The 25175-nt window shown below is 38.7% G+C and overlaps 1 protein-coding gene across 1 annotated transcript in view; it reads left to right on the top strand.

The window, feature by feature from the left end:
* ripk2 (receptor-interacting serine-threonine kinase 2) overlaps positions 1-21355 on the top strand; it is a 30299-nt gene extending 8944 nt beyond the window's left edge. Inside the window, exons 5-11 of the mRNA XM_056263998.1 lie at positions 6814-6863; positions 9529-9690; positions 12971-13056; positions 13210-13302; positions 15070-15163; positions 19075-19299; positions 20849-21355. Of these exons, the coding sequence (XP_056119973.1) occupies positions 6814-6863; positions 9529-9690; positions 12971-13056; positions 13210-13302; positions 15070-15163; positions 19075-19299; positions 20849-21225 (1087 nt within the window). The 3' untranslated portion in view covers positions 21226-21355. The remainder of the gene's footprint in view (positions 1-6813; positions 6864-9528; positions 9691-12970; positions 13057-13209; positions 13303-15069; positions 15164-19074; positions 19300-20848) is intronic.
* The last annotated feature ends 3820 nt before the right edge of the window (positions 21356-25175 follow it).

Here is a 25175-nt window from a genome sequence, read left to right on the forward strand (position 1 = left end):
TCTATAAAGCTTCCAGTTTTGCCTGGATGAGTGAACCTCCTCCTGAGTTTCAAATGATTTCTACTACAGGATTTTGAACTACTGCTCTCTCAGTTCCCAAATTTTTGGGGCAGCCCTTTTAGACGTTCATCTGTTGCACCATGGCACCAGTCTGTTGCTGACTCAGCAAAATTCCTGTCAGATTAGGGACATGTCTCACTCTCAGTCTCTGTGGTGAGCCTGGAAATGTCCGGGAATTAAAAAAAATGGTGATTTCCAGGCCTGGAAAAGTCAATAAAACATCTGAAAGCGTCATGAAACCCTAAAACACATTTTTTGAGATGTTAACAGATATGTACTGAAAACAATGCACTCATTGTTTATTATTAAGGGGGAAGTGTTTTTTTTTTCTGCTTTAAAAGAAAAGTTGTACCAACATCAAGAGTATATGCGTATAAGATATGAGCTTTTGTCCAATCACTGCGTTGTATTACGCCCATTTCAAATATGATCCATTTGTAGTACGTATGCAGTCTGTGTGTGGGCCATATTTTTTTCAGTGTCCATGTTAACAGGTTAGAGCACTCACACTGCACACGGATGAGGTGCAGCAGTGCATCGATTGTTTCCACACCAAGTTTATATTTTTGCCGTGCTACACGAGCAGAATTAAGTGATGCTAGTGGTCGACCAATATATCGGCCAGAATTTTAAATCTCGATTTTGGCTTATAAGTTTATCTGTTTGTTTGGACGCAGGATTTTTATTTTGACGACTGAGAACACCAGCATTGAGCGCACAGCGTCTTCATTAGTTTACGGTCTCTGTTTAACAGTTCTGTCTAAAGGCCTCATTATGCTTCTGCGTCAACTCCACGGCATAGCTACGCCGTCACTCCTACGGCGTCGTGGCCGTTTTATGGTTCTGCATCAGGTTGCGTTGCATCGCGGTGCATTTCACCGCCAGAACGCTAGGGGGGGTGTGCTTTGCGAATCTCTTTGCTAGTTTGTTTTGGTTTTGTGCGCCGGTTCCACTTTCGTTTCCATTACCCTTCAAATTGTGCAAAATTGAAATTGCGAATTGAAGATACGCACAATGGAAACACGTCCATAAGGAATATTTCGCAAAACTGCAATGGAAACAGGTTTTGCGCATTTACAGTCACCTGACATAGAAGCTGAACATAGACCTGAACGCGGTGTGTTTGGGGTCCGTGTCCGCAAATAATAATAATTATTATTATCATCATTATTATAACATTTATTAGGCTACATATGTAGAAGACACTTTTATCCAAAAAAGGAACAAATCAATTCGTCACATCTCATTCATAATACAGGTTGGACAATAAAAATACAGGGCTAAGATTATCACAAATAAACACAAGATTTTGACGCATATCCAAGTTTTTGTGCGAAGTGTGGAGCGCGCACTGCATGGCAGGGAGGCGCAGGCGCGAACACTTACATTTTCCTATCAACAGTGGAAACAACTTAAAATACTCTATTTCTGGTCATACAGAAAATAATACATTATTCGCAACTACTTTTATTTGCGTAAACTCAAAATAACAAGAAAACGTCGTGCTTTTGTCAAATAAAATAAAACAATCAGGCGCGCTTTCATGGTCTCCGTGAACTGATCGAGAACTGAAACAAAATATCGCCTATGTAGGCTAAAGCTTGAAATGTCCACTTTAAAACGAACAAATTCTAATCGAAAGCTAATACCTTCTGATTATGTAATCCGTATGAAGGCGCATTTCTCTCTAAGGTGTATCCGGAGATGGAGAGATGTTTTTAGCCGACACTGATTTAGGAAAACAATAGTTTATTAATAAACAATTAAAATGCCTAGTTATTTTTTCAGACACATTTATTATAACCTATAACTCACCAATAAATCACCTTTCTGTAGGCTGTGGTTATGGCACTTCTCATTCAGCACTGCGGGAAAAATATAATTTCCAGGTTCTAATTTGGCCTTAGAAAACCAGTAAAATCTACACTTTTTTTCCATATTCATTTGTGAATATTTTAAGTGTTTAACCCTCTGGGCTTCTTCGTCCGAAAATGACCGAAAACGTTTACATTTTGAATTGTTTAATTTTTTTGCTTCATCGGATGGGGGTGAAACTTGGTGACTTTTGTTGTATTACCTATATGAACACACAAATAAATCAAGGAGATGATTCTGATATGTTAAAGGGTCGTAAAAAAAATAGTCACACTTAGCTTCCTCCTGGTCAAAAACGGGCGACATAGGAAATGAATGGGAAATAGAAAAAAATAGGAAAACTCAGAGAAACTTTTGGTGGTACAAGCTACAGATCAGCCACTGTGCAGAAAAAAAGTGTACAGCAATGAAGGGGTGACACTCTAAAACATCAAGAGTGCAAATAAGACCCCCCCCCCCCCCCCACACACACACACACACACACACACCCACAAACACACACACACACATACACAGATATACTGGTAAGACTGCAACAGCAAATTTTGAGAATATGCAAAAATAAAAAAATAAAATATACCAATTTTACTAACCATCCCTTATTTTGTTTAATTATTTGAATGATCAAATACTGAGTAACAAAAATGTTTGCATTGTGTTCCCTTTCTAACCAAATGCTAGTTTGATTTTAATCATAATGCGAAACCTGATACTTATCTAAAAAAATTTGTTAAAAAAATTAAGTAGTCTTTTAGAATATCTAAATGTATATCTAAATTAAAAAAAAAAACGAATAAGGTAGAGAAATCATGTCTAAAACAACAAAAGGAATCAAAAAGCCTTTCTATGTATTTATATAGGAAGCTATAGGCAGCCTACAGGCTGGTACAGGACATTGCACACATTTAACTATTTTTTTAAAGCCACTAGATGGCGCTCTACTTGAACATTTTTTTTTTTTTAGGCTGGCACTCTATTTTGATGTGAAATGTTGCATTTATTGATTTAAAAAAAAATATATATATATAAAATAAAAAAATATATATTAATTCTAATGGAAAAAATAGCTCATAAAAATTAAATAATTAATGCAAAGTATCATAAATTCTAAAAATTCTAAAGAATAATCAGAAAATATTATAGAACAAAACAATATTTGATTGGTTATCCTGGGAAAAGGTAAAGTTACATTTTAAGGCTTCGTCCGTTTTTGACCGGGAGGAAGCTAAGTGTAACCCATTTACGAAGAAGCCCAGAAAAAACAAAAAAATCATAAACAAATATCTGAAAATTCTTTTCTTTTCTTTTTTTCGCTGCATTTGGTGTACAGTTCAAAATAAAATTTTGGTGTTCAACTTTGCGTCTTAAAAATACAACAACCATTCATTTTTCGTTTTGCAATTACGAATAAGGGAAAACGAATGGACACAAAAGTACACTGACCGTTTGGACATAATACGAGACAGAGTTCTTTATTAAATTCATAAAAGAAACAATAATAACAGGAATACCTCGGAGCAGAAATGAGGGAGAACTCCGTGTCTTTCCCTGCCATTAATGCTTGGATAACACACCACGTATATTCCATTATTAATAATAATGTCTAGTGCGGTGGATAGGCTATAACGTTAAACCTACCAACGTCCGTTGCCATGATTTTTGGAATGGCTTATCGCGAGAGCGGAAAAAGACGTTTTAGTCGCATAACATCGGTTAACGGACTATTGTGTCATTTCGCAATAGTTTTTTATCGACATTTAGAAAAAAACGCAAAAGTTTTGCGCAAATCTGTAATGGAAACGTGCCTAATGGCGAGCGAAAGAGTGAATGTTGTTGCAGCTGGAGCTAATCGACGTTGAACAACAAATGATTTTATTGCAAATGTTTAATCGCAGAAGAATCAAACGTTCCTCAACTTGATACATCGTTGAAACAAACAGTGCAGTGGTCACTTTAATAATGGCGGTATAGCGGGAGGGGGAAACCGGAAAAGCCACACTCCCGAAATGATGTATAATCTGACCAATCACAGCCCTTGCGGTCTGCATCGCCTCGACGCGTAGTTAAAATTTTTTGGAGGTGCACGTCGAGCTACGGCGGAGGGGTCGGAGAGGGGTTCGCGGCGACGCAGAGGGGTCTGCGGGGGTACGCCGTCAATTCGACACAGAAGCATAAAACAGGCTTAACGCATTATTACATACACTCACCTAAAGGATTATTAGGAGCACCATACTAATACTGTGTTTGACCCCCTTTCGCCTTCAGAACTGCCTTAATTCTACGTGGCATTGATTCAACAAGGTGCTGAAAGCATTCTTTAGAAATGTTGGCCCATATTGATAGGATAGCATCTTGCAGTTGATGGAGATTTGTGGGATGCACATCCAGGGCACGAAGCTCCCGTTCCACCACATCCCAAAGATGCTCTATTGGGTTGAGATCTGGTGACTGTGGGGGCCATTTTAGTACAGTGAACTCATTGTCATGTTCAAGAAACCAATTTGAAATGATTCGAGCTTTGTGACATGGTGCATTATCCTGCTGGAAGTAGCCATCAGAGGATGGGTACATGGTGGCCATAAAGGGATGGACATGGCCAGAAACAATGCTCAGGTAGGCCGTGGCATTTAAACGATGCCCAATTGGCACTAAGGGGCCTAAAGTGTGCCAAGAAAACCTCCCCCACACCATTACACCACCACCACCAGCCTGCACAGTGGTAACAAGGCATGATGGATCCATGTTCTCATTCTGTTTACGCCAAATTCTGACTCTACCATCTGAATGTCTCAACAGAAATCGAGACTCATCAGACCAGGCAACATTTTTCCAGTCTTCAACTGTCCAATTTTGGTGAGCACTTGCAAATTGTAGCCTCTTTTTCCTATTTGTAGTGGAGATGAGTGGTACCCGGTGGGGTCTTCTGCTGTTGTAGCCCATCCGCCTCAAGGTTGTGCGTGTTGTGGCTTCACAAATGCTTTGCTGCATACCTCGGTTGTAACGAGTGGTTATTTCAGTCAAAGTTGCTCTTCTACCAGCTTGAATCAGTCGGCCCATTCTCCTCTGACCTCTAGCATCAACAAGGCATTTTCGCCCACAGGACTGCCGCATACTGGATGTTTTTCCCTTTTCACACCATTCTTTGTAAACTCTAGAAATGGTTGTGCGTGAAAATCCCAGTAACTGAGCAGATTGTGAAATACTCAGACCGGCCCGTCTGGCACCAACAACCATGCCACGCTCAAAATTGCTTAAATCACCTTTCTTTCCCATTCTGACATTCAGTTTGGAGTTCAGGAGATTGTCTTGACCAGGACCACACCCCTAAATGCATTGAAGCAACTGCCATGTGATTGGTTGATTAGATAATTGCATTAATTAGAAATTGAACAGGTGTTCCTAATAATCCTTTAGGTGAGTGTAGATCCTCCTGTAGTCAATAATTTGTCATTAGTCAAAGTTCTGAAAAAAAAAAAAGTCAGAATTGTGAGAGAAAAAGTTGCAATTCCCTTTCAGATGTTGTCAAATCCATCTCGTGAGATCTTCTAAAGTATTTGCAGCCTGCATGAACGCGTGTTACTCTGTGTGTAAGGTCGGTCTGTGTAAATTGTAAGTGCTGACAGGAGGAGAGTTCGGCTTCACTAATGCTGCACTATTCAGTTGCCCACTATTGTCATATTCAAGGCAGGCCATTTTAGCTGTGTGCTGTATTTAAAATGAGTGTTGTTTTTTTCATAGACATATTTAATAAGCCCCAAACATGAACCATCACTGTGTATGCACACACACTCAATCGTGTCTCCTTATGCCACTGATACAGTGGTATGTCTGATCATGAATGCAATGACACGTTTGATTATTCAGATATAGAAGACAATTATGGAAATCAGAAATTCAAAGAAGAATGAAAAAAAAAGTAACTGCCTTTTATTCTTTCTGTGTTAAACTGATGTGTGTCATTTGTTTGGAGAATGTAGTGCTTGTAAAGGTATTGAAAATATTATTCAATTCTTTGTTTTTCATAGCTCTGGAAAGATTCTGTTTCTGTCCCTCTGTTTATTTCTAAGGATGATCAAAACGTATTTAGTTTGTTCATAAGTTGTTAGTAGTCTCAAATGATAAGATTCTTCTTTTTTTTTTTTTTTTTTTTTTTATGGTTACATTTTCTTTTTTTTAAAATTCATCAAAGTGCCCCAAAATCTGTTATTTGTCAGGGTTTTTTTTCTCCAGTCACATTTTAACATTCATTCCACACAGGTTGTTTTCTCCCCTTTACTCTCCCAGTTTTACACTCCCATTTCTTGAGTCTTCTTTAAATCTGAGGCATGAACAGTCAGTGTTGAAACAGGGGGGTTTCATGACACTTTTTCTAGTTATCTCTAAAATATTTTATTGGTTAGAAATCTATAAAATAATCCAAGCCACAAATGAATGAAAAAAAAAAAGAAAATCTATTGGTCATCAGATATGCATCAGATATTGAGTGGGAGAGAGGAATGTAGCAGCCAGTGTAGGATATTGGAAATTTTAGGTGGATTATTATAGAATTTCACCAGTTTTCCAAAACAAAGAAAGATAAGGGGAAACTTGGAAATTAATCATAAACCAGTTTTTGGATTCACTCATAGTTCACCAAAACGACTTGCAAAAGAGGCCTTTATTTTATTCATCTACTGTGCTGGTCAAAAAAAGGAAGTGATTTAGGAGCTAAATGTCAACCTGCCAACAGGCCTGAGGTTTTGTGATTAGTCATAGGGCATGTTGAAATCCCTGGGCTGATTGGACAGTGTTTTATCTCCAAAGGGGATTGCCAGATGTGGTTTAGAGACTGGCAACAGTGAAACCATTCACTCATCTGTTCTATGCTTCCTCTTTCAGTTACGCCATCATCATGTGGGAAGTGCTTTCGAGACGGATACCATTTGAAGGTAGAGTTGGGTGATAGAGAGAAGTGGACCCGTGAATTACATCACAGGTTTTGTTAGGCTAAATTGCCCACACTTAAATGTGGCCTTCTTTTTTTTTTTTTTTAAACATCACCAAAATAATGAAGGAATCATTCTTTTTGATCAGATCTTTTAAATTAATCTAGTTTTCAAAACCATTCACAATTCTGATTGAATTGGTTTTAGCGGTTCTTGGGTTAACAAGGAGTCAACGAGTTCATCATAACAAGGAGTGCTTTATTAAGAAACACCCAAGTGTTTCTTAATAAAGCACACTGGAAACTTGATCGTATGATATTTTTATCAACAGTCACATGAAAAAGTTCATGTGTTTTATCAACAGTCACATGAATATTATTGTTAATTTTAATAACAATAATTTATTAACTTCAGCCTAGAGATGTAAGCACATTTTTGATTTGTTTATTAAAGGGATAGTTCACTTTGAAATTAATTTTTGGTATGTTTTAGCTTACCTCAAGGGCATCCAAGATGTAGGTGTCTTTGTTTCCGCAGTAGTTTCAATTTTGATATTTTAAGGTCAAACCGTTCTTGTCTGTCAGTCATATAATGCAGGTCTATGGTCACCACCTCAAGGAGCATGCACCGAGAAGTCCAAATTAAACATGATTTAATGACTCGTAAATGTAAGTACACATTGATGGCCTAAGACATGAAACGCGCGGTTTGTGTGAGAAAACAAACAGTATTTATATAGTTTTTACCTCTTGTAAACACAGCCACGTCCAAGTGATCTGAGGGCGCGGGCGCTTCGGTCTGCGCAAGCGCCGGAAGTGATCTCTCGCGCGTGTACGTCACTCATTGTTTACACAGAGATTTCGGAAGTGTTACCTTTCACTTTGAAAATCTAAACATATTTAAATATACAGGAAATCGCAATGGAAGACGATTTCGATATATCAACAGACAACGTTGAATTTTTTTCACGAGTGACGTACACGCGCGAGAGATCACTTCCAGATACTGTTCGTTTTCTCACACAAACCGCTCATTTCGTGTCTTAGGCCATCAATGTGTACTTACATTTACGAGTCATTAAATCATGTTTAATTTGGACTTCTCTGTGTATGCCCTTTGAGGTGGTGACCATAGACCTGCATTATATGACTGACAGACAAGAACGGTTTGACCTAAAAATATCAAAATTGAAACTACTGCGGAAACAAGACACCTTCATCTTGGATGCCCTTGAGGTAAGCTAAAACATATCAAAAATTAATTTCAAAGTGAACTATCCCTTTAATGCAAATAATATTTGAGTTTGACATGACAATGTTATTTTGAGCTGAATCTGTTGGTTTTAAGAGTAGTTTCTTTTCTTTGTGTGTTTAAGACAACAAAACATAAGCCACTTTTCCACCGTCTGGGCAAAAGGATCAAAGAATGGTTCCAGTTATGTGTCCACTTGAGCCTGGTACGGCACGGTTACAACCCGTTCTCGGCCGTAATTCTCGGCACGGCAGTCTAACCGTGCTGGTAGAATGCGCGAAGATCGATAACTTTTCTGTTGCACAAATGTGTGTTTACCCCCCCCAAAAAAAAAAAAAGTATATTCCACATTGGAAAGTTAAACCATATCCGTACCAAATCGCCACGGAATGGAACGGTTATGCAAAAAGAGCGATTTGGTCCGACGGTGGAAAAGCGCTATACATTACATCATTTGCGGATCACTGTGTGTGTGGTTTTGGTACAGAACACTAATATATATTTATACACTAGTATACCATGAACGCTAATCTCAATTAGAGTGGAACAACAAACCAATTAGAACTGGAGCACATGAGACTGTAATAACCACCCTAATTAACTTTATAAAAGGGCATAATAAACAGCACCATGTGTCTACATATGTTTTTATTAGATCGTTTGAAAGGCTGTGTTATGCCACACTTAACGACTCTCTGTACTGCCTCTAATAATGAATATGTCAATCAGACTGCTTAACCTGTCAGACTAATAACTGTCATTGCTAGTGGGCTTATAGAGTAATTTAAACTCCTCATTCACCATTGAATTCATGCATAAAATAGACTTTTCTGTGATCTGTTGTAAGGCCGTGTTCACACAGCAGCAGAATACGGTTGTCAGTTCTGTATTTGAGTCTTTAATATGGGTACGTTCACCCATAGTTCAGTTATTTACGGGAGTGACAACCTCATTCTATTAACAAACTCACACCCGTGAACTTTTCAGTACTGCAACTGCATTCTTGGTAAACACGTGCTGTGTGAATGTTACGTGTCTGGCAACAGTTCTTCTAACCCTAATTGATGGAGTGTGTAGCTTTTTAATTTCTTAAACAACCTTGTAGGAAGACACATCATGGCCATATTGCAGGATCACAATGTCAAGATTCAATCATAGACTCTTAAGCATTTGCCTATTCAAATCCAAACGGCGACTTTTTTTTGGTGCCGGACAGTGTATAATAGTTTCAAATTCAGATTCGTTGTGCAGCCCTACTCAGTACTAAGCAGGTTATGCTGTCATGTTTTTGATGCAAAATCCTGACACAGAGTTCCCCTCATGATCACTTCCTTCTCCATTTCATAAACTGCAGCAGTCATCTATCCAGACAATATTCAACATTCTGACGTTGTCCTTTTGTTCACTCTGTGAGCAGACGCCACCAATCCCATGCAGATCATGTTCAGCGTCCTCCGAGGATCTCGGCCCGACACAGGCCTGGACAGTCTGCCGGCGGACATTCCCAGTCGAGAGACCCTCATTAACCTCATGACCTGCGGCTGGACCGCCAACCCAGACGAACGCCCCTCCTTTCTCAGTGAGTGTCAGCCTATCAACCTTTGACCTTTCCTCTGCTTTTCACAATCCCTGTTTAACCCATCCTGTCACAATCCAGTAGGGTGACCTGGTGTTGTGGTTTGTAAAATACTTTAAACATCTAACCACAATTCTGTCATTGGTCTTTACTGGCAATTTTGTCAGCTCATGATCAAATTTGGAGTTAGTCAGGTAAAATGTTGAGTCATTACAGTTCAGTTTTCTTCTGACGAATTCTCTTTTGCAAACACTGCTACAGATCAGGAGTATGATGAAATGACTGACGGACAGAGAGAGAGAGCAGTGGGGTCATCTTCATGTCATTTTTTTCAAATAGAATTATCATTTAACCAGATATGGTTTAATAAAATGGTTATTAAATCAAACAATGTGAAGGTCTAATATCTAGATTTAGGCATTGATGTTTTATTTCTCAACATGCCCCATTAACAATAGACATTTTACTTCCTGGTAAACTCTAGGCAATGTTGAGTAAGAGCTTTTGACGCTGACCTGAGTTCGTTTGAGTTCAATATGTTTGGTGTGAAAGTGGTTTTACAAACTTTTAAACGTGTAGGTCCCTATGAAATCCTTTTTGTTTTTTTCCCAAATTCAGTTTTTTTTAGTTAATTTTTTTTTTTACTCTTTTAGTAATCAAAAGCATGTCTAATTAACTGAAATCATAAAACTTATACAATTTAACAATTTATTAATAGTTGAACAAAAATTACATGTTTAGGACCCTATGAAATGCGTTGTTTTTTTCCTCCAAATCCGTTTTATTTTGTACCAAATTCAGTGTTTTCTGTTTTAAGTTTTCTAGATTCCATTTTGATGGTACACAGAGACGCAGAACATCCAGGATTCATATTTAAAGAGTCTTTTTGCGTTTGAATATTCACAGACACTGGTCTATATCGCGATTTGATTTAAGAGTACTGACCTGCTTTTTATTTATTCATCAAATTTGACAAATTCTGTGAAATTGCTCGTTATAAAGAATTCTGTTTTTATGACATCATATCGCCCTACGTGTGAGTTCTGATATGGGTTCACAATAGAGCGCTGAAGTGACAACATATTTTTGTAGGCCAACCGAGAAGTTAGCATCACCCTGTTTCCCTTGACAAAAACACAATTTTCCATTTGCTATTGGATTATTGCAGAAAATAAGCTCTGTGATCAATAAAGGTTTATGATTCCTACACTCTTCCTACACTTATGTTTATCATGACAATCTTCACAATTGAACACAACATTTATGAAATTTGAAGTCTAAATACAATCGGCAGAAGTAAAAAGCTAAACGTGGGATATAAATTAACTACACAGTCGCAAGACTTCAACGCAAGACTTAAAAATATTTCCCTGAAAGTTAGGAAGAAAAGTTTGCAAGAGCGCGATTATAAACGCAACGAGGCTGTGAAAGCAGACTAGTGAGTAGATGATTTTCCTGTTCGGCATGACGTTTAATGTTGGAAATCAGCGGTGTTTCTTACGTCACAAACTACCTTGTAACCAATCACGAGGGTGGCGGGCTTTAGCATGTCATTAACAGCTGCAAAGCAGGGGAGTCTGAGAAGCCAGGTTATCCCGGTATAGTTTTTGTTGATATGAAAAGTCTGGTAGATTTAGCAATATAACAGGTGTATGATGCATATTACGATGAACTATATCCCTTTCTCCACTGATATTCTGAGTTGTTCAAAGCGTTTCTGATGATTGTAAGAAAGCAGCTCTCTGACTTTGTCGCTGAGATGGCGAACGGGAACATGGTTTGGATAAGATCAGCAACACATTATTAGCTGTTTGATAACATAGTTAAGCAAAATGCAAATCATATTAATTAACTTTGTCGGACGTTGTAAAGAGCTATACTATTGTTTAGCGTTAACCTCAGTAAGTTGGCCGAGCGATTGGCTCTCTGAGCTGGAGTGAGTGAGTGGAGGCGGAGCTAATTTGCATATTCATGGGTCTGCGTAGACTAAATGAAGGAAGGGTGTAGAGTTACATTTCAAGCCATTTTAAGGCATGAATAAAACATTTTCACAGAAAAAAAAACGTTTAAATGTGTTGTTTTGGCGATCAAAGATTTAAGTTTTAAGGACTACAATTATTGACAACAGGGGGACTTTAACAACTGCCTTTTTTTTAAGTCAAGTAAAAGCTTAAACACACTTTATGTTGGTGAATAAAATGTGAAAAATCTTGAAAACCCATTGACTTCAAGATGACTGAACCGGAAGTGATCAAATGCGAAGTTGTTTCTTGGTTTTGGCCTACAAAATTACGTCACCCATGCACAACTCGGTGTGAATGCAACTGGAAGTGAACCACTGTTGATAGTCAGAGAAACATGAACACAGTTAAAGTATTGAAAATGAACTTAACTCAGGTGGTGAATATTTTAGGTCAAGGGCGGTTCAGCTGACAAAAAATTTAAGGAATGCTTGGTGTATAAATTTACACTTATTAAAGTGTAATGAGACTTGCTCCCATTAAATTGCTTTCAGAGAACAGCTCAAATTCTTCACATCTTTTGAAATGAATTGACAGCAGCCAAAGGGACAAATAAAACGCTGCTAGTACTAATGGTGGTACTCGAGCTGGTTTGAACTTTTACTTTTCTTTCTTTTTTTATATAATAAGCAAATACATCATGAAGGCATCTTTAAAACAATGTTTTGAATCACTGTGGTTTGCCTATAATTAAGTGTTTATATTCAGACTATTTTAGACCAGGCGGGACGCCAACCGCTGCAGAGTAGTTCAGTTCAGGTCATCTTTATTAATTTCCCAAGGGAAATTTGGTTGCAGCATTCAAGCATTAGACAAACAAACAAAGATGAATAAAAAATACTTCTTTATTAAACCAAAGAGAACAAAATAGGAGATAGATATAGCAATAATTGATTTTGAAATTTTGAAATAATAGCTTACTTGATTTTGTAAGCACTTTGAGATTAGATGTCAAATGTATAGTGCATTATAAATAAAATTCGTCATCATCATCATCATCAATAACACATTCACATAAACCATACCGAACATGGAACAGACTGACCTAAAGGCTTAAATACACAAAGGAGCAATCAACGGAAAACAGAACAGGTGTAGAGCTAATTAACAAACCACGGGCACAGGAAACCCACACTAAAACACAATGAACTGACAGAACTAAAGAGAGCTGTAACAACTCCAGATTCAATGTTCTTCCGCAAGACTCATGCAGTTTTGTTTATTAACTGTAGCTCAATAGCTGCTTTGTCTGTACCTTACAGGTTGTCTTATTGAACTGGAGCCCATGTTGAGAAGATTTGATGAGATTGATGTCTTGGAAGCGGTGTTGGAAGTCAAACGAACAAAGGTGAGTCTTTAAGGGGTTTAGACTGACCATACATGGTTGTATTATGTAGGACTTTTTAAGGAGGACTTTTTTTTTCTCATGCCTGTATGATCTTCAGGTTGTGAGGTCGAAAACTATTGAATTTATTGTAATTTCTTTCCTTCCTTCCATCAGTATATGAGGCCATCAAGTGGTTGCTCAACAACTCAAACAAATGGGAAAAGAGTTGAGGAAAAGAGTGTGAAGGAACAAAACGTCCCTTGGCCAGTAAGTTCCTATATATATATATATATATATATATATATATATATATATATATATATATATATATATATATATATATATATATATATATATATTAGTTGTTAGTGAGCACTTCTCCTTTGCTGAGATAATCCATCCACCTCACAGGTGTGGCATATTAAGATGCTAGACAGCATGATATATTGCAGAGGTGTGCCTTAGGCTGGCCACAATAAAAGGCCACTCTAAAATGTGCAGTTTTACTGTATTGGGGGGGGGGTCTGAAAACCAGTAAGTATCTGGTGTGACCACCATTTGCCTCACGCAGTGCAACATATATATATATATATATATGTTGTGGCCTGTGGAATGTTGGTTCACTCCTTCCTGTAGCTTTCCTGTAGCTCAAACAGTAGAGCGTTGGCGCTTGCAACGCCAAGGTCATGGGTTCGAAAGCAAGAACTGATAAGAATGTAAATGTGTACCTTGAAATGCAATGTAAGTCGCTTTGGATAAATGTGTCTGCCAAATGCATAAATCTAATGTAAATGTCACGCCTCTTCAATGGCTGTGCGAAGTTGCTGGATATTGGCAGGACCTGGAACACGCTGTCGTATACGCCGATCCAGAGCATCCCAAACGTGACTAAATGGGTGACATGTCCGGTGAATATGCTGGCCATGCAAGAACTGGGATGTTTTCAGCTTCCAGGAATTGTGTACAAATCCTTGCAACATGGGGCCGTGCATTATCATGCTGCAACATAAGGTGATGGTCGTGGATGAATGGCACAACAATGGGCCTCAGGATCTTGTCACGGTATCTCTCTGCATTCAAAATGCCATCAATAAAATGCACCTGTGTTCGTTGTCCATTACATACATACATACACGCTGTCTGCCATCTGCCCTGTACAGTGAAAACCGGGCTTCATCTGAGAAGAGAACACCTCTCCAAAGTGCCAGACGCCATCGAATGTGAGCATTTGCCCACTCAAGTCGGTTACGATGACGAACTGCAGTCAGGTCGAGAACCCGATGAGGACGATGAGCATGCAGATGAGCTTCCCTGAGACGGTTTCTGACAGTTTGTGCAGAAATTCTTTGGTTATGCAAACCGATTGTTGCAGCAGCTGTCCGGGTGGCTGGTCTCAGACGATCTTGGAGGTGAAGATGCTGGATGTGGAGGTCCTGGGCTGGTGTGGTTACACGTGGTCTGCGGTTGTGAGGCCGGTTGGATGTACTGCTAAATTCTCTGAAACGCCTTTGGAGACGGCTTATGGTAGAGAAATGAACATTCAATTCACGGGCAACAGCTCTGGTGGACATTCCTGCAGTCAGCATGCCAACTGCACGCTCCCTCAAAACTTGCGACATCTGTGGCATTGTGCTGTGTGATAAAACTGCACATTTTAGTGCAGCCTTTTATTGTGGCCAGCCTAAGGCACACCTGTGCAATAGTCATGCTGTCTAATCAGCATCTTGATATGCCACACCTGAGGTGGATGGATTAACTCGGCAAAGGAGAAGTGCTCACTAACACAGATTTAGACAGATTTGTGAACAATATTTGAGAGAAATAGGGATTTTATGTACATATAAAAAGTCTTAGATCTTTGAGTTCAGCTCATGAAAAATGGGGGCAAAAAGAAAAGTGTTGCGTGTATAATTTTGTTCTGTCTGTGTGTATGTGTATATATATATATCCTATGTTGTTGTTGATTCAGAATTTAACCAGAGATGAGAACAGTCTAAAGAGTGTCTTAATTTTCTTCTTCATGTTAAATGACAGGACAACAGTTCCACATCTGGATCAGGCTCTTGCTCTTCCCAGGAAGCAGAATTCTCCCATCCGGGCTTTCTTACCATATCAAATCCCTCTCAAGGCAGGACTTATTTCTTCTAAAAGGGATAGTGATAGAAGTGATAGTCTGCCATCATTTACTCACCTTCATGCTGTTCCCCACTTGGATGACTTAATTTCTTCCATGGAATACAAAATTGCTGGAATTGTTGAATAAAAAAGTCACAATAGGGCTTTTCACACTTGAAATGGTTAACCCTGGATCATTTTAAACTCCGGGTAAATGGAATCCTGGGTTATCTTGCTTCACGTTTCATATTGCTCATATACTTAACCTGGGTTAACAATTGTTCCTGATTATTCTTAAAAGGATAGATCACCCAAAAAGGAAAATTCTGTCACTAATTACTGTCTGAAGAGACTCAATCACTTTATATGATGAACAGATTGAATTGACCCATCAATTCATATGGATTAGTTTTACGATACGGATATGGATACTTATTGATTAGTATACATGGATACATAGTATACTTGGATGCATATGGATTAGTATTTACTAGGGGTGTAACGATATTCGAACCGAACCGAAAAACTGCGATACAGAACACACGATTCGAATCGCGATACTCTCATTGCAAACCGAACACGCCCCGCCCCGCCCCGCCCCCTGCTAATCCCGGCCCCGCCCAGCCCAGCCCGGATTACACAACGAATTCAGTTTTGTAGCCTAACCACCATTAACACCAAATAACAAGCTCCGTGTTTTGTTACTTTCGATAATAAGCAAGGTGTAATCTTTCAAATTCTGTCTATTTGATCACGAAATTCAAACAATAAATGGCGTTTTGGCGCTCTTTGATGTGGCGTGACAGATTGCTGTAGGGCTACTAAGCTCCTCATTTCAAGCGGCAGCGCGGCGCGCGGGTAAACGCGATCATCTCTTCCTCAGTTACAGAATGGACACCTGAAGGCAGTAGCGGTTTTAGGCACGGGCGAACCGGGCAGTTGCCCGGGGCGGCATTTTTTCATGTCACATGGGGGGCGGCACGAGCAGTTAAAAAAAATCCTCTGCGCCGCGAAGGTTTTCTATTTTCTATAATTTCAATTCAATTATTGGCAATGGCGCCCCTGCTTGCTGAGAAGGTGCCGTGCACAGAAGCGATGTCAAGGGAGTCTCCTGGTTGGAGGTAACTCACCAAGGGGCCGTTCACATATCGCGTCTTTTGCGCGCTCGAGGTCGTTATTTCAAATGTAGGTGCACGTGAAGCGCGCTCATAATTGAAGTGACGCGCTCATTTTTTCCAGGAGCAGCGAGATGAACATTTTTAAACATTTCAGAATGGGGGTGCACCCAAACACGTGGGTGTTTTTCTCTTCTCCGTAAATAAATCTTTTAGCAGAGCTACAGCAAGCGTTTTTCTGTGGTGGAAATCCATTAGCTACTAAAACTTCTTTGTCGTTGTGTAGAGCGCAGGGCATGGTTGTATAGCAACGACAGCCATTGGAAAATCGGACCGAATTCGGCTCGAAGGGGGACTCGCCCAGGGTGTAATTCAATGTAGAACCGCCACTGCCTGAAGGTATGTTGAAAGATGCAGTATACTTACTGAAAGGCATCATAACTCGTGTAATCGCTCAATCAGTGTTTCAGCAGCGGAAAGACGTCAATAAAACAGCATAGCTTGTCACTAGCATTATATTTACCTCAACAGGCAAGTGATTCAGTGTCCACAACTTTGGTTCCTATAAATGAACTCTTGCACTAAATAAATGCACCATGTTAGCCTATATATTATATTTTACTTAACCTGTTAATGATATCTTGATTATTTAATGTATGTTTAAAATATCTTTCATGAAAATGACAACTGTGTAAAGTATTATATTTCAATAACAAATTAGAGTAAAAACACAAGTTAATGCAAAAACTGCCTTATGTTCAGTTTACATGTTTTCATACAGTGTGTTGATTATTATATCTAAAAAATAAATAGCATCTGAATTTAGGTTAAAACTCTAGGCTACAACCTTTAATGCAGGGGTCTCAAACTCGCGGCCCGCGATATTTTGTGGCCCCCTACTTGACATTAAAGTTTAATGTTAGTGCGGCCCGTCGTTGCGTGTGCCGCGTTTAAAAAAAAAAAAAATTATCCCTTATGGGCTACCATAGATAGTCTCGTGACAGTTTACGGTGGGTTTGTTGTCAATAGTTGTCATAGACAACCGCGAAGTACAAACATACTGCGTCTGGAAAAAATGAGCGCGTCGCTTCAATTTTGAGCGCGCTTGCCGCGCGCCTACATTTGAAATAACGAACTTGAGCGCGCAAAATATGTGAGCGCGATATGTGAACGAGCTTGGCGAGCTGCCACCAATCAGGCCAAGCTCGCGAGCGACGTGTTGGAGAGAGACCCTGCTCTAAAACAATGTGAGAATAATCATTTTGAGCTTGTTATATGTGTCCAACGGGTTGATAAGAAGGTTTGCTTTGATTTGTGCAGTCAGTAATTTGAGACACTATACATGTGTAGAAAGAATTCAATAAGACGGGCAGACATGACTGCAAATATTTGTATTTCAAAAGCAATAATTGTTTTTCTAAGTATAATAAAAGGAAATGTGCCTTCCAAAAAAACATTCAATATCATTAATGTGTTGTATAAAGAAAATAAAAAGGACATAAGCAAATATAAATATCACAAATATGTGTTATAGACAAAGAAAGTTTGTAAAATGAACTTCAACTGTCAGAAGGACAGCTCATGAAGAACCAATCATGTACAGAAAGGAATGTTCAAATTCAGAGGAACAGTTCAGAAGAAACGTTAATAATAAATATTGAGAAGATTGGATCAGTTGTGCTCCTTTTTTGGAATACTTGAATACTATTTTTTGTGGAATACTTGATGCGGCCCAGCCTGACCCAGACTCTACCTCCAGCGGCCCCCAGTTAAGTTGAGTTTGAGACCCCTGCTTTAATGTTATAGTAATTAGCAGATTTTTTTTTAATCCTTGTGAAACGTTTAATTGTAATTGAATTAATTTAAAGACAAAGATAATTTTTTCGTTAAACCACTGTTTTAAAAAAAAAAAAAAAAAAGCAATTTTAGCTTTCTAAACCGAACCGAACCGAGACGTCAAAACCGTGGGAAAACCGAACCGTCAATTTTGTGTATCGTTACACCCCTAGTATTTACCATACTTCTTTATAAAGGATTTGAAGCGTCAAAGTGGCAGTTGCATAGTTGTCAGTGGAGAGACAGAAAGCTCTCAGATTTCATTAAAAAGATCTTCATTTGTGTTCTGAAGATGAACGAAAGTCTTATGGGTTTGAAACGACATGAGGGTGCGTAATTAATGACAGAATTAAAATTTTTGGGTGAACTAATCCCCTAAAAGCTCTCATTTCCCTACATTCCTAAATCCTTGGTTAACATTATTATTTGCCTGTTTCCTTTGTCAGTGTCATTGATTGGAAAAATTCAGCAATGCGACCTGTTTACATAGTGTTGCACATCCTCATATTATATATCATTAATTTTCTCCTGAATAGACTTTTCGGACTATAAAGTTAAGAATGAAGAATTAAATTGTCTATTCTTCACTTCAATTCAAGGTTTTTTTTTATTTTTTTTAAGTTGTCCACGCTGAAAGAAACGACAATGCGGGGTATTTCTGTGACTGAGGCTGTTTTCTTGTGACACGTACTAGCACATGAATATGAAGCACGCGATTGGCTATTGGTTGCTAAGCATCTAGCCTCAACATTCAAACAACGCAAAAGTGGTGCTATAACCCCGGGTAAAAGTGCTAACCCTGCTTCTTAATTACAAGTGGTGTTTAGAATGACAATAACCCAGGGTTAAGCACAGTGTGAAAACCCCTAACGAGTAAATGGTGACAAAACATTGGGGTTGATGCTCTTTATATTCTGCTTTTTGTATTTTTTTTATTGGTTTGTTTATTGTAGCTGTATTATATCATCATCAGGTGTGTCAGGTGCTCAGGCTGGTCCGCAGTCATCTTTAATGTCCCTTCCACTTGATCCTCCAAAACCTCTTATGGACCACTGCTCTCGAAACAACCTCAGTGCTGAAAACCCGACGGCACAGGCCGTGTCCGACCTCAACATACCTTTTAAACCACATGCGCCTCAAAGTGAAAGTGATCTGGCTCTTGTCATACAACCCCTCACTCTGCAGACATACCCACAAGGTATCTACACATGTTAGCCACACCCTAAACAGGTCTGAGGCATCTGCAGTTTCTTTTTTAAGGTTGCTGCACTCTGTGACAAAAATGTACAAAAGCGGCCACCCCAAATGGTACACCTTTTTACCTAAAGAGTTCATATTAGTACCTTAAAGGTACGTATTGGTACTGAAGTGTACAAAGTACCTAAATAGTACATATCAGAACCTTTTTAAAGGGTACTACTGTACCAGTGAGAGCTCTTGTACCCTTTTTTTCTGAGAGTGTATCAACTTGTTTCCGAGTAGGGCTGGGCGATATGACAAGGTTAGTTAGTCAGTTAAAGGGTTAGTTCACCAAATTTTTTTAATTATCCCATAATTTACTCACCCTCAAGTCATCCTAGGTGTATATGACTTTCTTCTTTTAGCCAAGCACAGTCGGGGTTATATTAAAAAATACCCTGGCTCTTCCAAGCTTTATAATGGGAGTGAATAGTAACACGAGACTTTGAAGCCCAAAAAAAGTGAATTCATCCATCATAAAAGTACTCCATTCGACTCCAGGGGGGTAATAAAGGCCTTCTGAAGCGAAGCGATGCGTTTTTGTAAGAAAAATATCCATATTTATTACTTTATAAACTATAATCACTGGCTTCCGGTAACGGTCGTACGCGAGTCTAGTTCTGGTGGAAGAGTGACCTCTGACCCGACGCATGATGTATTGATGAACGCGGAGGCACAGAGGAAAACAAGACGCTGGTCACGAATTACAAGTCTGAAATGAGAATTTTTAAAGAGAAATGACGGAGGAGTTTAAATTTGTTGCCCAGCCCTTTTTGTTTGAACCGAAAGAGGCGTCAACTTACGCTGCTCCTACGTCCTACGTCATGCGTCGGGTCAGAGGTCACTCTTCCGCCGGAACTTGACTTGCGTATGGCCTTTACCGGAAGCTAGTGATTATAGTTTATAAAGTTATAAGTATGGATATTTTTTCACTTCGCTTTAGAAGGCCTTTATTACCCCCCTGGAGCCGTATGGAGTACTTTTATGATGGATGGATGCACTTTTTTTGAGCTTCAAACTCTCGGGTACCATTCACTCCCATTATAAAGCTGTTTATTTAGATCTACAGTTTAATAAAGTTAATTAAATAGTACCATATTCCTAACTGGTCCTGTTTCTGAATATTTATTGATTTAAGCGCCATCAGAGTTTCCAGTGTTGGCAGCTCCATTAAGTAGCCTGTTGGGAGCGTTGTACTAGACTAATAAATTGTTTAAATTTCTTCTTTTTCTGAATGAATAAAGCAGAAGTGTTATTTCGTTCTAACCAGTAACCTTTTGAAAGGAGACCTCTGGAGCCGAAATGAAAAATAGCTTACTGTTTTTTGCTCAGAACAAACCACTTCACTTTTAATCCCTGATATATATCAGATATTGCAACATTTTTAAAGGCGATTATTGAAAGAATATTTTGTACTTCTCGCCCAGCCCTAGTGCAGAGTACCAGTACTTTTGACATCCCTTGATTCAGGCTCATCTTAATGTCCTGCTCCTGACTTGTCTTTGCAGATTTTGTCACAGCATTGGACTTTCAAGGACCGGCGGCTCGCTGGATCGCTGCTCGAAGGGAGGAGGTTGTGCGGCAGATGACGGAGGCGTGTCTCAATCAGAGTTTAGACGCTCTGTTGTCTCGTGAGCTGCTGATGCGCGAGGACTACGAACTGGTCGTGAACCAAGCCACACGTACCGCCAAAGTGCGGAAGCTTCTGGACACGTGCGAGCGGCACAGCGAGGAGTTCTGCCGTGTGGTGGTGAGGAAGCTCCAGGACAATAAACAGATGGGACTGAAGCCCTTCCCTGAACTCAGCACCACCAGCCCTCCTCCACCTCCACCGTATACCGCCCCCTTCATCACAAACTCCTTCAACAACACACAAAACTTCTGACCGTCTCCCAGCTCCCAATCACTGCTCTTGAACCGGAGCTCTGTGAGTCCTCCTTTCAGTTAAGGATGGTTCCTGTTCACACGCTCTTGCATTTGTTTGTGCTGCTTGGCCGATACTTTGTGTGCCTGGACAAGTGATAAGGTGTTGGTACCTATGACGCACTTTGTTTGGTATCAGCTTGAACAGTTGCTTTACACGCATCGTACAAGACCGACTTGACCGATTGGTCAAATAATTATTTGGCTCATATTGACTTCTTACATAGTGGTTGTTGAATCACTGACTCAATGCCTAAGTTATTGATGAAAGGGACGTGAACCTAAGCAGTACAGTGGTTTCAAAATGTCACATTTAAACTTGTATTCCAACCATCAAAAGAGAAGGCAGTGAAACATCCAAGCAATCGATCATATGTTGTCATTTACTCAATTTGCTGGCGTGGAAGGTGCAAAATAGAAGACTTGAATGAAGTTGTAGAGAAAGACACGCCCTCCTGTTATGTGATGTTTCGTCCACATTACTGCACAGTTACACGTCCGGACTTGATGATCAAAAAAATTGTGTGAATCAGCAGTTTCGGTCTTCCGTTTGGTAAACCAGTGCTTGTTCTTCCCACGGTGGCTCTTAAAGTCAGGTCTGATTGCTGTTTCGCCATGCGTTTAATGCTGTGTCAGGGTTAGTCTCCCATGTGGTGGCTGTTTTGCAGATCTAGACTTTAGTCGGGGTAGATGCAATATAACAGGGTTGAGGCTGCGAGGAAAGGATGGTACTGTGTGTTCAATGGGTTATATATTGTAAAAGAAAAAATCAAACGAGTCTTAAGAATTCGACATGACCTTGAACCTTGCCACAAAACAACTTTTTTCATCCGATTAAGTTGAGTTTGATCAGGTATGTTGGTCATATTATGGCTTTTTTTTTTTTTTTTTGCATCGCATTAAATGAGAAGTCTACACAAACTAAAATCAATTTGCTCACCAATGGTTTAATGGTTTGGCCTTAAAGGGATAGTTCAGCCAAAAATGAAAGATCTGTTATCCTTTACTCACCCTCATGTCATTCCAAACATGTATGACTGACTTTCTTTTTTGAGTAATGTTTGAGTAATTTTTGTCTTTGCAATGAAAGTCAAATGGGTCAAAACCAAACCACATTGGGCCTCATTGAAATTCATTCTATGGACAAAAAACAGAGAGATTATTTAAAATATCTTCTTTTAGAAGAAAAAAAAGTCACACCGGTTTGGAACTAAATGAGGTAAGTAATAGATAACCGAATTTTCATTTTGGAGTGAACTATGCCTTTTGAAATAATACAGGGTGCCAACAAGTTAGCTTTGATTTATTTTTAAAAAAAAAAATCAAGATTTTTGTGGTCTTTTGAAGAATTTGTAGAATTGATTTAGTTTTTTTGCGCAGATGCCAATAACAGACCCTTACCAGACTCTTTTTTTATTTTTTTATTTTTTTATTAAGCCAATCAGGTGTCGTTCTTTTATTGCCTTTACTCTTGTATAGTGAGTCCTGTAGCATCCTGTTCACAAGCAATATTAGACCGCACATACGATGAAGACAAAGCAACCCAGGCAGAATAAGGCGAGAGTCTATAATAGTTCATACAAACTTGCCGAAGTCAACGTCTTCTCCGTTACGTTTTTCTTGTTCTCAAATGGCATGTCAGTCAAGAACATTAACTCAACATTAACAGTCAATTGTTGGCCTCACCTGCTTATCGAACCATATGCGGCTCAAAGTGTCTTGGATTAGTTACTTCTCAGTAAATATTGTGCCATCTACAGTATGTAGCCTAGTTTGCACTGGTTACCATTGACACCAGATGTAGCAGCAAACATAGGACATTTTACAGCACTTTCAGTAGATAAAAAAGGCTTAAGTATGAAGTAACTGTATTAAATATACTGATGCTTACATCATAGCTGGATAGATTTCGAGAGAAGCTACTGGCAAGATGCTTTTATCAAGAAACAAATGATATCGAGTGACTGTTTATACAAACATTGCCAGTTTAGATCAGCAGTTTCTTTTTGTCTTTTGAAAATTTGATTTCCAAAATGAATATGCTTCAGATGCAGTGTTATAAGTTTGAAGTTATTTAGAAACTAAACCAAAGGGAATGCCAAGAGTAAATATGGGCTCTTCAAGCAGAACACAAAGAGAAATTCTTGATACTGAATTAAATGTGTGGCAATGCTTTGATCATTCACTTTTCTTTTTTTTTTTTTTGTGACCCATGAGCTTGATACATGAAGCATTTTATAAATGTTTTGCTATTCCACTGTTCTCTCTTTTTTTAGTTTTGTTTTAAGTCTTTGAATTCCTGAGCTGTTGGGTTTTGCATGTCTGCGTTGTAACTTCCCCTCTGTGCAAATACACATTGTTTTGGAGGCCTTGTCGTCGCAGAGGTGATGTATTTTCCCTAGATTGATTACATCGTTTGTCCCTGGAAATGTCCTGAAATTGGTTGTTTGTTCGTGTTTCCTTCTCTAAATCGTCTTGCTTTTTAGTTTTGGACTAGTTTTGATTTCGGTGGGTGTCGGATAAAGACCTCGCTGATTAGAAATTGAGTCAAAGTGCGAAACCAGTCTTGAGAAGTTGGTGTTTGATGTTATTTTGGTGTCCTTTTCAATGCAAGAATCAGTTTTTTAGTTATCGTTTGATTTTTTTTGTGTTGACTCTTCCAGGGTTCGGGACCATTTACTGTATAAAGAGTATGTATGTCCTGCTATTGGTTTGTATTTATTTATAGCCATCACTAATCCTTAGTGATATTTTACATGTCGTTTGTAATGGGTTGTTGTGTTCTTTTTATATAGTTTTGAAAATATGACTTTCTTCTAAGTGCTGTGCCAATCCAGTGATGCTATGAGGCTGAATGCATCTTTAGATTATGCTTAATATCCTTTAGCACACATCTTAGCAATATATCAGCCAAATACTGTATTGCCTAATGGCCTGTTTTGGATATAGAAAATGTTGCAATTTCATTCATATTACATTTACAATTGTTATTTAAACCACACAGGCTAGGGATTTATTTGAAATGAATATTACTGATATCTCAATGTTAATTTTTGCCTCGGAGACTTAACCTAAATGTCTTGTCATCAAATATAAAATGACAATAATGTATAGGTGTATGTAGCAGTGTACATGTAGCATACATCTGTTCTCTAGTACTATATGAGGAACTTCCATAAAAATGGGAAATTTTAAAGTGTTATTAAAAAATGTGTTGAATTTCCTGAATGTTTGGGTTTTCTTGTTTGTGTTTCTGAAACCCCTCTGTGCTAGAACTGTGTGAACACAATAGCTGGTACTAATCTGACCTCTCTTAACAATAGGGAGACCGTTTACAGACCGCTATATTACACACCGCATGAAAGGTAATATTCCCACTTAAAGGCTTTAGGAGTTCTCAGGATGATTACTAAGCCACTGGTTTAGGATTTACTTTTAGCTTTGAAATGCTCCATGAACTCCTCTTAAACAAATACTATGTAAGAGTCCTAAAATAAGGAGTTTTGAAGAGTTAGGCGGCTCCTAAATTTCACAGGTTCACAATTTATATTTCTAATTTGTGAATATAACCCCAGATATCATAGAAACCAGTTGTGCTGTGTACCTACCACCATAACAACCTAGAAAACACTCGATAAAGATTAAATAATGCAGATGCAGGTACGAGCCCAATGAGAGAACTGCTTGTGTACGATATACATTTATATACTTGTAATTAGATTATATTACATTTTAAAATGCTCGTAATCCGATTACTGTTGCTAATAAGCAGATTACATGATCCCTGATTACACTCCCTAATTCTTTTTCATGTTTTTTAACATGCAACCTGTTTAGTATTTTAGCAACTGCATATTGGGAAAAACTCCTGACTAACACATTTATTATTCGAATTATGGCTTAGTGAGTCAA

The sequence above is a fragment of the Rhinichthys klamathensis genome, unplaced genomic scaffold (assembly GCF_029890125.1).
Source record: "Rhinichthys klamathensis goyatoka isolate OS25496 unplaced genomic scaffold, OSU_Roscu_1.1 h1tg000011l_1, whole genome shotgun sequence".
Taxonomy (NCBI): domain Eukaryota; kingdom Metazoa; phylum Chordata; class Actinopteri; order Cypriniformes; family Leuciscidae; genus Rhinichthys; species Rhinichthys klamathensis.